Here is a 10,854-nt window from a genome sequence, read left to right as displayed (position 1 = left end):
CAGAGAGAGACAGAGAGGACCAGGGGAGGATGAGTCACACCCAACAGACAGAACATCCTCTCAATAATAAAACATTCTCCGTTGGAATTAGAACATTCAACACACATCATACACACAGTAAAGACATATGAAGGAGGGAAGTGTAAACAGATCGAAGTATCAGCCTCAACATGGTCATCATCAATATCCTCATCCTCTCTACGTTCCAGGTGGTGCCATCAATAATTCATCCTTACTCAGGTACAGGAACTGCACATGACATAGCTAAAACTAAGGCCAGGAATCTTTCCTGACCATGTGACCTGACCAGGAAAAACTCTTGGCTTCTCAGCTATACCGACATTATCATATATCCCAGTGTGCTGACCCAAGCCCTAAACAAACTACCACTTCAAAAAGTCTCTTTCATTAAAAAAACATTGTAGAAATACTCTTGTTCAAATTCTCTGGTTAATTTATATATTTAATAAAACAATGATTAATGTTGTCAAGCCAACATGAGTGTGTTCCTTTGCAATTTGAACATTAAACTTGACGAAAAAACTAACTTTAGTTTTTTCTTTGAAAACAACAAATGAAAAGTGCAATACAAAAATACATTTTAAAATAGCACCTTTCCTCTGTCAGGTAAAAACATGCAGAGTTTAACATGAATCATTAGGGCACACAAAACACTTTTTCCCAGGTAATAAAAATATACATTTATATGTACATCACATTGGCAAAATATTATAACATACTATATAACGTATTGTGCGTGCCTCTTCATACATACAGAACAGCTCTGTACTTTAGTGGACAGATTTGGAACTCATGAGCTGTACATCCACCAAAGGCAGGTCCTGCTTTCTGTGGTAAGGTTGTGTCAATGTTTGGACAACATTGTCTTCCAGTAATACAGGACTGCTGTAATCGCTAGATGTAATTCTGAGAGGGATTAAAATGTTTGGCTGCAATTAATGTAATATAAATGTACTTGAAATAAATAAGCAAATCAACAATGTGACCTGTGGCCATGAGACAAGATCCATTAATGCTATATATATATATATATTCAAAACCTTGCCAATGTTTATAGTTTTAAATATTAAACAAACATTTGTTGACATTCTTTAGGGTGGAGAGGTGGTCATGACATGCAGTTCATCATCGCCCCTTCTTCAAAGGAACATCACCTGCAACAAAAGACAACGTGCTGTTTTTTTTTATATATATTTGCTTGTGTGTACGTGTGTATGTGTAGCATGAATGTATCTGTATTCAGCATAATGTACAGGTAACTACCTAAATATAGGAAACATTTGAGTAAATGAGGAATACAAAGTATATGGAAAGCAGGCACTTCCACACAGGTGGTTCTTGAGTTAATTAAGCAATCAACATCCCATCATGCTTAGGGTAATGTATAAAAATGGCCAGTTGAGCATAGGGGAGTGTGTATCTGTCTGTGTGCGTGCGTGTCTGTCTGTCTGTCTGTCACCAGCTCTCAACCCAATTGAACACTTATGGGAGATTCTGTAGAGGTTCGTGGTGGCCCAACAACCTATTAAGACACTGCGTTGGTGTTTCCTTTATTTTGCCAGTGTCAGGGATTTCTTAGTCGGAGGACGATATAGCGAAATCATCATCGGAAAATGAGGACCAATATGCAGCAGAGTTGAGATGGTTCATTTTGAACTTTTAATAAATTCCAAAACGAACATACAAAATAACAAAAACGAACGCACGATAGTCCTGTTAGGTTTACACACACTAAACACGGAACAATCTCCCACAAATACGCAGACAAACACACCCAACTAATATAGGACTTCCAATCAAAGGCAACACCACACAGCTGCCTTCAATTGGAAGTCCACCCCAATTAACTCAACATAGAAACAGATCAACCAGACTACACATAGAAATACATCAACATAGACCATAACTCAAAACCCGGAAATAATAAATCAAACGCCCTCCTAACTAACACACCACCCTGAACCACATAAAACAAATACCCTCTGCCACGTCCTGACCAAACTAAAATGACAATTAACCCTTATACTGGCCAGGACATGACAGCCAGTTAACTGTATGCATGTGTGTGTGTGTGTGTGTGTGTGTGTGTGTGTGTGTGTGTGTGTGTGTGTGTGTGTGTGTGTGTGTGTACCTGTGTCCTCCCCAAGGCAGCGCTCCTCACAGGTCTCCTGCTGGAGGAACCGGTTGGCGTTGCCCTCACAGCCGCTGTAGATGAAGGGTCGGCAGGCCTGGACCTGGCTGTTAAAGTACCAGCGCAGAGTAAATCTCCCACAGTTTCCCTCCTCCAGGGGCAACACACAAGGATCCACTGGAGCTGGAATACATCACACACACACACAATGAGGCAGATGGAGAGAGAGAGGCAGAGAGAGAGAGAGAGAGAGAGAGAGAGAGAGGCAGAGAGAGAGAGAGAGAGAGGCAGAGAGAGAGAGAGAGAGAGAGAGAGAGAGAGAGAGAGAGAGAGCGGCAGAGAGAGAGAGAGCGGCAGAGAGAGAGGCAGAGAGAGAGAGGCGCCGAGAGAGAGACGCAGAGAGAGATGCAGAGAGAGAGAGAGAGGCAGAGAGAGAGAGAGAGGCAGAGAGAGAGAGAGAGGCAGAGAGAGAGAGAGGCAGAGAGAGAGAGAGCGGCAGAGAGAGAGAGTGGCAGAGAGAGAGAGAGCGGCAGAGAGAGAGGCAGAGAGAGAGAGAGACGCAGAGAGAGAGATGCAGAGAGAGATGCAGAGAGAGAGAGAGAGAGAGAGAGAGAGAGAGAGAGGGACAGACCAAAAATCTGGAATCAGAACAGAGGCAAAGTCACAGTGAGGGGTTCAAGCTTCAAAGGCTACAGTAAGCTGTAGGTGATTGTTAGATGAATGTGATATTAGTATTAATGTTACTGTACAGTTGCTAAACATTCTGTGATTATCATGAAATAAGTGATCATACAATTTAAGAGTTTATTTCCAAACGCTATATCCACAAATGTTTCACATTTATGTTTTTTAATCAGAGATTAATGCTTATGGGTACCTTTATGTGTTTGTAAAATATTACTGTCCTCAGATTTTGAATTCAATTTTTGTTATGTGTATTGCAATAGATTTAGTTGCAAAACACTATATATCCAATGTTTAGCTTGAATGGAATGCTTGTTTCCCGCATAACAAGGTTATTATATTTTTGCGTTTTTTATATTTGGTTTTATTTTGATTCATTTTTAGATTTTTATTTAAAATTCTTTTTTGTTTCAGTTCGTTTTCAGACCTGATTTGCTGGTTTTTATTTAGTTATGATTGTATATTTCTATTTCATTTGTATATTATTTAGTTTCAGTTTTAGGGACTAAAAGCATGAGTAGGAAACTAGGGTGGCAGTAGTACACAGGTGATGGGTCAGGTCATAGGTTTAAAAGTCCTGAACAGTCATTCTGATAACTACTTTTACGCTCATGGCTAACTACCTGGAAGTTTGAAAAGACAGGCTCAGTGAGATTCATGAGCTCGCCTTGACTGACAGTTCTTTGAAACGCCTATGTCACGCAAATTGGATGTCAAATCATCTCAAGCAAATTTGGTGACACACAAAGCAACTCAAACATCATCCAAATTGCATCAATGATGTAATATCTTTTTATACATTTCCCGATTGGCATGTCTCTTTTGATGCAGTTCACAGCGGCACTGACAGATGTGTTGACATGACAACTGCGTCAGAGTTTTGAATGACCCTCCCCCCTTTTGTTCCATGCTGGCTGGAGATCTAGCTAGCCAGTAACTAGCTAACACCAAACACAGATGAAAAGGGAAACATATAAGTATCTTTGCCATAGATGAATAGGTTAAACAGCTAGTAAAAATATTAAGTGTGTTTTGAAGTGTCTGTCCTATATCTGAGAGATATAAGAAAGATCAATAAATTATTTCTATTTTTTTGACCCATATTTTAACACCTTTTTTGGCACTAAACTACTTCCATATATACTGTACTTCCATAAAATGTTTTAACTGGTACCGGGCTACCGTCACACGAGTCTTATGGGTGTTCTAGAGCAAAACAATGTACGTGTTCATGAGCGTGTTCACATTAGTTTTGATGCCAAACCGCTCAGACACTACAGACGTTTTCGTGAGAAGACTGATTTTCTGGATGCCTCCTGGTCTGACAAACACCGCTGTAGCTCGGTCACCTTCCACCGCAGACGCAGAAGGCCGACATTGGTGGATGCGGTGGATTGAGACGCAGCCCATACAAAATAAACTGCTCTCTCTTTGGTGTTTTGATTTGTTATCGACAGAAATAAAAATACATCTCAATTGATTATTTGGGATATTTCTTCTGCGAGTGTGTATGTGTGTTCTTCAGAACATCAAAACCCATCACGCTGGAGAAGCCCATGACATGCAGAGATGGGGTGGTGGAGTAAGCCCTTGAAATACCCCAGTAGTGGAGAGGAGGAAGTGGGCGGGTTTACCTTGCCCTTTGACCTCTCTCCTGGGCCTCTTTGTTTTCAGAGGGTCAACAGTGACTCTCTCACCTGCCGACACGTAATCATACAACAAACATGAACATTTATCAACAGACATACTGTAATAAGCACACTAACAACACAAAACAGAAACACTTCAGACACATTAACACAAACAAATACAATCCTAACTTGAGAAACATGCACATAATCGAACAATTCATGTAAATCCCCCATTGTTGGAAATGAGAGATTTGCAAGGCTGTAATAAATACCCATGTATCTCAGGTTAGAAACAGACCAATGTACACAACACATACAAACACACTATCAACACAACAGAGACACCCAGGAAGCTGCATGTTGAGAGCAGAGTGTGAAGGGGAAACAGGGTTGGTCTTAGTGTGGGACTGGGTTTAGTACTTGAAGGTTAGTTAAGTGGATGGTTGGGCTGGGTATGTGAGAGGGATACAAGGTTGAGTTTGTGTGTTAGACTGACCTCAGTGTGTGAGGTTGGATCCAAGGTTAAGGGTGTGCGTGTGTGACGTACCATGGCTCTGATTGGCAGTGGGAGTCAGGTGGATGCTCTGCTCCATGGCCATGGGGTCGTCGTAACTCTCTATAGAGTAGAAGTGTTCGTAGTCGGGGTCGTTGGTGTTCACCACTACACGCAGCTCACGCCCTACAACATATCACAGGGCAGGGGCCGCCACAACGGTCACAAACCTAACCCCCAACCCCTCACTGACCACCGCAACTCCTACAGCACAACGCTGGACTTTCACCAAGGGCTCAGTCCACCAAGGAACGGCGAAGGCCTTTATTCAGCTGGAATACCCCCACTTACAAACCCCCTAACTTTAAAAATCAGACAAAACACAGAGTTAAAAAGTGTGCAAAACTGTCATAGACAGACATATTATTCCTAATGTTCAGAGATTATTGATGAGAAAACAGTGTTCACAGCATCCCCCTGGGCTGTTTGTTAAGACAGACCGACGGACACAGACAGAGACAGACAGACCAACGGACACAGACAGACATACAAACAAACAGGCAGACAGACAAGAGGAGTGATGAGGGATGGAAGGACAGTTGGACGGATGGATGGACACACTCACCGTCCTTGCCCTGCTTGCCCTTCCGGGCCAGCTGTTGCTCTGGAGCAGGACGTACCCTGGGGCTGGGCAGGGTTTCTGTCACAACAATACCTGAGAGCCGGGCCGGAACAGGGGACAGGGGGGGAAGGAAGAGGGTCCAGGAACATAAAAACAACAGGACATCCAGGTTGGTCAGTAAAACACAAACATAACAACCAGACACCACCGAAACCCACAGGCAGCCACACACACTAACATATACACACACATGAGAACATACACTACAGCCAGTGCTTGAAGTGGACTGAAATAGGTACCGATTCTCATTTTGGGTGCCGGTACTATTTATATTTAGTTGCCGATACTCATCATATTTTAGAGCCAATATTCTGTACAGGTCAGTTCTGTACTGGCCCACTTCAAGCACTGAGTAGAACACCTACATGGACCACACCACATGACAACAAAACCAAGACTACATATAGTACGAACACATGTCAGAACCAAAAACACATTGAGTACATACAACTAATAATAAAGCTAATCTAATTGAATAGTTCATGTCAAAGCTAATTATTGCTACAGCCCTTAAACCACCTAGTCCACGTGTCAGACCGTGTCAGACAGAGCCCACTCACCTCCACAAGCTGAAAGACAAAGAGAGAAGGAGGAGAAAATAGAATGTTACTCTCTCTTTCAGTCAACAGCACTGAGAGGTTCTAGATGGATGAGGATGTGCATAACACTCCGTGGCGCATTACGTTCAATAGACATGTGTTAGCACCATTACTTGTTTCACTTGATGATGATGATGATGAACTGAAGTTGAACTGAGAACACCAGCATGTTAGATTGGGACATTGTGTTTTTGGCAGGTGACTTTAAGACTTACCACAGTGTTGGCTCATCTCTGTGCGGACGTATGCACGAATCTCATCCTCCTGCCACAGAGAGCCGGAGGGGAAGAGGAGGAGAGTAAGGGACAGGCAGAGAGACATGACTACATTATAATGTGTGTGTGTGTTTGTGCATGTGTGTGTGGGCAGGTTGGTGGTAGAACCTGCAGATTTGGGCCCTTTAGGCCAAGGTGAAGCACTGACCGTCAAGCCTGGCTCTCCTCTGTCTCCCTTGGCTCCATCTAGACCCAACTCGCCCTGCAGCAGAGACAGGTATTAGAACACACAGCACATGACTGACATAAAGACACTGTTCTCAGAACAGTTGGGCAAACTAATAGCTATACAACCCCAAGGTCAGATGTACTACGCACTGGGTACCTATCTGGCTCAAAGGACCAGAAATAAGCACTGGAAAGGAACAACAGCTGTTTTTTTCAGGGGTTAAATATATAATTTCTTTACAAAACCTTTTCACAAAAACTTGTATTTGACCCTTTTCTACATTTTATGTTGAAGTCCCCAAATGTTCCATGTAGTGCATAATGTTTAGTAAAAGGCCCCCAGTGTCAGAGCTGTGTCTGTTCTATGGCCAGTTTGAAGGAGTTCTTGGGGGACAGTTGCAGTCAGATACTCTATGAGCAGACATACCACACAGTAGAAGGGTGACACTCACCTGCCCGCCTCTTTCTCCTGGTATACCTGGGATACCACGTGGACCAATCTTGGCAGGACCAATAGGCCCCCTCTCCCCCTGACAACAACAACAATCACATTGACCATGTTTAATTTACAACATAACTAGGTGGCATCAACAAACAAAGGAAGTGAGTACCTTCTGTCCTTGGAGCCCTTCTGGGCCCTTAGCTCCAGCGGGCCCCTGAGGCCCTGTCAGTCCAGAGGCCCCGTCCACTCCTGTGGGGCCCGGAGGGCCAGGGATACCCGAGGGGCCCTGTAGAGAGGAAGAGGTAGAGGAAGGGAGCCACAGTCAGATACTATTTACAACCAGTTGTTTTCATCAGACTTGAAATACAGCAGGGGAGAGTGGGGTAAGTTGAGAGAGTTTTTATATTCAGCATCACTCCGTCAAGGATAATATCACATTCTTTCTAACAAAGATATCTACATATATTTCAAGATGTTGTGTATCCCAGGAAATAATCAGACTGAATGGTCAAATTACAGTTTTGAAAACATAGCTTGCACTTGGCACAACTTATCCCGTGTAAGGTTTAAGTTGATCCGCGGGACAGGGTAAGTTAAGCAGCCCATACATTTCTGTACTAAATTAAATATTACCACTACCTTTTTAAAACCATGTCTGTCTTTATTTCCCAAACACAATTGAAAACAATCACATTCGCTTTTTTGTCTTTTAATCATTTTAAGCATCTTTTAACACAGGCTTAACACCTAAGAAACACTTTGTACTTTTTTAAAACACTTTTAACATAGGCCAGGCCCTGTTGTTACCTCATATCCCAGTGATAATGCCGTAACTTGCCATTGGCTCAACTTACCCCATGGCCAAAGGCTCAACTTACCCCAAGGCAAACATTTTTACGAAATTAGCCCACACAGCTACAAAGATGCACTTTCATGCTAGGTTTAGAGCCTCATATAGAAGCTTATAGAGACCCTACCTGATGTATTGAACAATCTTAAAAATATTTACTTTGGTTTAGATACAAGCATCATGAAACCTCTAACACAATGAATTAATTTGACTTGGTAAAATCTGTTTACCACTTTTTCCATGTGGTTTATTCCTTCACCGACCCCATGAAATTATTCTTCCTAAATATTTGGTCAAATGAATCATTTTGTGTATGGTTTCCTAGAAACAAGGGTGTCTCAACCTACCCCACTGGCTCAACTTACCCCACTCTCCCCTACATCTACAGTCAGTGGTCAGCTTGCGGTTTGGCTGTGGTCACATTCAGAGTATTTGTGCCGATCTGCACTTCATGAGTGGATTCAATTGTGGTTAAAGACTCACCCTTTCGCCCTTCTCTCCCTGCGTTCCTTTGGGTCCTAGTACTCCATCAATGCCTCGGTCACCCTACAAACACACAGAGATTAAGTAACACATTAACACACAGTTCTCTTGATACACACACAATTAAGTACACACGCACACACAGACACCATACAAAGACAAATACCTTGGGGCCGATCAGTCCCTCCTTGCCAGGGGTTCCAATGGCCCCTGGAGGCCCCAAGTCTCCCTGAAACACACAGGTACAATACCTGGTAACATGTCTACCCTTTGCTGATAAGGCTGAAAATACAGTTGTAATACCAAATTCCAGATATCAGACAATGGTGTACTGTTCAGAGCCCTTTAAACATTAGGTTATAGTGTACTTCATGGGATAATTCTTACCTGCTCACCTTTCCTTCCAGGCAACCCTGACCTCCCATGGATCCCTGAATCTCCCTGAACACACACAGAGCCAGGTCATTAGAAAGACACAGCATGGTGCATCCCCTACTGTTAATCTTATAAAATGTTCTCATTAACAACTAAAGTGAGAGAGGTCATAGTTACAGTGGTTATGAAAGACTTTCATTATAAAACTTACCATGCAACTACAATAATGGCTCCTCTGGATAAATAAAGTTGATTAAATGTAACTTCCTGTCATTTCTTTCCCTCTCCCCTCCTCATCCCTCCTTCTCTCTCTCCCACTGTACCTTTTCTCCTTTCGGTCCGTCTGATCCACACGCCCCCTTTGATCCTCGGTCACCCTGGAAACGATCAGTTAGTTAGTTAGTCAGAGAGCCAGATGAGGGACCCTGTCAGTCAAAGTGGGACAAACTGCTCCAAACTGCCAATTCAGAATGAAAGAAAGCTTATAGATAGATTTTACAATCCTTTCAGCTGCCAAGAAAAGCCAGCCTAATGCACACAACCCCTCATTCACCAAGTGACTCATCAATAACAACCTTCAATCAGATGGTTGCCAATAACAACCAGCTGGTCAGATCCGGTCTGTGTTGAGTGGGGGTCAACATGGGCTTGTCACAGTGACCAGCAGAACTGAGTTGGATCATGAACAGACCACTGTTTCAGTCTTAAAAGACTTAAAGCAGTCCATCCAGGATTTCACAGGATGTTTTGGTGATATTTGCAGGAAAAAATACTTGACAATGTTTGCAGGAAAAAAATATGACAATGTTATGATTTTGACAAATGTATTGCAAAAATGAGCTGACGAGGGAAAAAGTTTGTTGACGTGTGGCTTGATTGAACCATATCATGCAGTAAATGTGTGTGATTGGTTGAAAACACAAGCCCTGTTTTTGTACTGTGGTGATGGGTCATTTTTTTGCAATAATATTGCAATGATTTGACTGCTTTATGCACAAATAGCGCAATGATCGGTCAGATTCACAAGCCTTCGCATAATATGCAGGATATTGTTGATTTAGCAAAAAAATTGCGATCGCTGAATCCTGGATGGATTAAAGGATGAGTAACTGGGTGATTTGTGGAGAATAATAGCAAGTGACAGATAAGAGGAAATTGAGGGGGTTTGATAGCATGGTGAGACTGAGTGGGCTGGCAGATATTGTGCTGTCTGGATTAGTCATTTCTAAACCCAGATTATCATGCTGTGATTATATTGCCGTTAGTGTGGCAAGGTCATGTGAAGAAAACACAGAACACATCTCAAAGTTTTCCTCAGACACACTTTGCCTCTACTTAAGAGGACAGTGATTCACACAGTAGGAAGGTTAGAGGGTTCTGCAATTAGTCTGTCAGAATGCCAGAGAAACACACTAGTTATATTTCCAACAGTCATTAAAGGTATTTATAGAATATATGAGGATGAAAATCAATTTCCATCTGAATTTCAACTAATCCTCCACAACGTGACGTCAATTTGGAACCATTGAAGCGTTATGACCCAGTGGCATCATCTGGGAGGCTGGCAGTCGCTTAGAGGACATCTCAAGGTTGGCACTAAACTTCTTCACATTTAGTGCCAGACACGTACACAAATAAGATACATCGCGCTGCATACACACACACAAACACACGTGAGTACAAACCTTAATTCCACGCATTCCAGTTATTCCCACGTCTCCCTTATCCCCTCTAAAGCCTGGCATTCCATCTTTTCCTGGTGTACCCTGGGAGAACACACACAATCGACCAGAGGCTTTTATCCACCAACAGGAGAGTAAATGTGGAGTTAGTCATGGGGCTAGGAGTTTTTCCTGACCATGTGACCAGACCAGGAAGAACTTTGGATCCTAGTTATAGGCTATAATAGAGATTTTCAGTTCATGTGGTCAGGAAAAAGTACACATTGTTTTCATAACTGAGGGTGAAATGGGAGACTCACTGATTCTCCAGGTACACCAGGCTGTCCCGCCTCTCCCTT

At 42.7% G+C, this 10,854-nt stretch overlaps 2 protein-coding genes across 3 annotated transcripts in view; both read right to left on the bottom strand.

Annotated features, from left to right (window-relative positions):
* Positions 1-442: 442 nt before the first annotated feature.
* On the bottom strand, positions 443-6,425 carry LOC145859586 (uncharacterized). The gene is made up of 7 exons (XM_082959564.1): positions 6,364-6,425; positions 6,203-6,211; positions 5,586-5,815; positions 5,015-5,146; positions 4,471-4,533; positions 2,153-2,335; positions 443-1,175 (listed from the first exon to the last, which is right to left on the bottom strand). The coding sequence occupies exons 1-7, from the start codon at positions 6,423-6,425 to the stop codon at positions 1,147-1,149; spliced, it is 708 nt and encodes a 235-aa protein (XP_082815690.1). The 3' UTR covers positions 443-1,146.
* A 5-nt stretch (positions 6,426-6,430) lies between these two features.
* LOC106565565 (collagen alpha-1(VII) chain-like) overlaps positions 6,431-10,854 on the bottom strand; it is a 93,092-nt gene continuing 88,668 nt past the window's right edge. For both annotated transcript variants that reach the window (XM_014132828.3, XM_045691645.2), the window contains exons 106-115: positions 10,816-10,851; positions 10,520-10,600; positions 9,158-9,211; positions 8,847-8,900; positions 8,626-8,688; positions 8,460-8,522; positions 7,296-7,412; positions 7,137-7,214; positions 6,665-6,718; positions 6,431-6,505 (exon numbers count right to left, since the gene is read on the bottom strand). In XM_014132828.3, the coding sequence (XP_013988303.3) occupies positions 6,446-6,505; positions 6,665-6,718; positions 7,137-7,214; positions 7,296-7,412; positions 8,460-8,522; positions 8,626-8,688; positions 8,847-8,900; positions 9,158-9,211; positions 10,520-10,600; positions 10,816-10,851 (660 nt within the window). In that variant the 3' untranslated portion in view covers positions 6,431-6,445. The remainder of the gene's footprint in view (positions 6,506-6,664; positions 6,719-7,136; positions 7,215-7,295; positions 7,413-8,459; positions 8,523-8,625; positions 8,689-8,846; positions 8,901-9,157; positions 9,212-10,519; positions 10,601-10,815; positions 10,852-10,854) is intronic.

The sequence above is a fragment of the Salmo salar genome, chromosome 12 (genome assembly GCF_965601325.2).
Source record: "Salmo salar chromosome 12, fSalSal1, whole genome shotgun sequence".
Classification (NCBI taxonomy): domain Eukaryota; kingdom Metazoa; phylum Chordata; class Actinopteri; order Salmoniformes; family Salmonidae; genus Salmo; species Salmo salar.
This window is presented reverse-complemented; position numbering and strand designations above follow the sequence as displayed.

What these genes read in the sequence shown, in the direction of transcription:
- LOC145859586 (XM_082959564.1), bottom strand. Translation starts at nt 6,425, where the DNA reads ATGTCCCAATCTAACATGCTGGTGTTCTCAGTTCAACTTCAGTTCATC. An exon ending in GGGCAAGCAGGGCAAGGACG is followed by an intron (nt 5,147 to 5,585) that starts GTGAGTGTGTCC and finishes GATATGTTGTAG; the next exon opens with GGCGTGAGCTGCGTGTAGTG. An exon ending in CTGCCTTGGGGAGGACACAG is followed by an intron (nt 1,176 to 2,152) that starts GTACACACACAC and finishes CTTTTGTTGCAG; the next exon opens with GTGATGTTCCTTTGAAGAAG.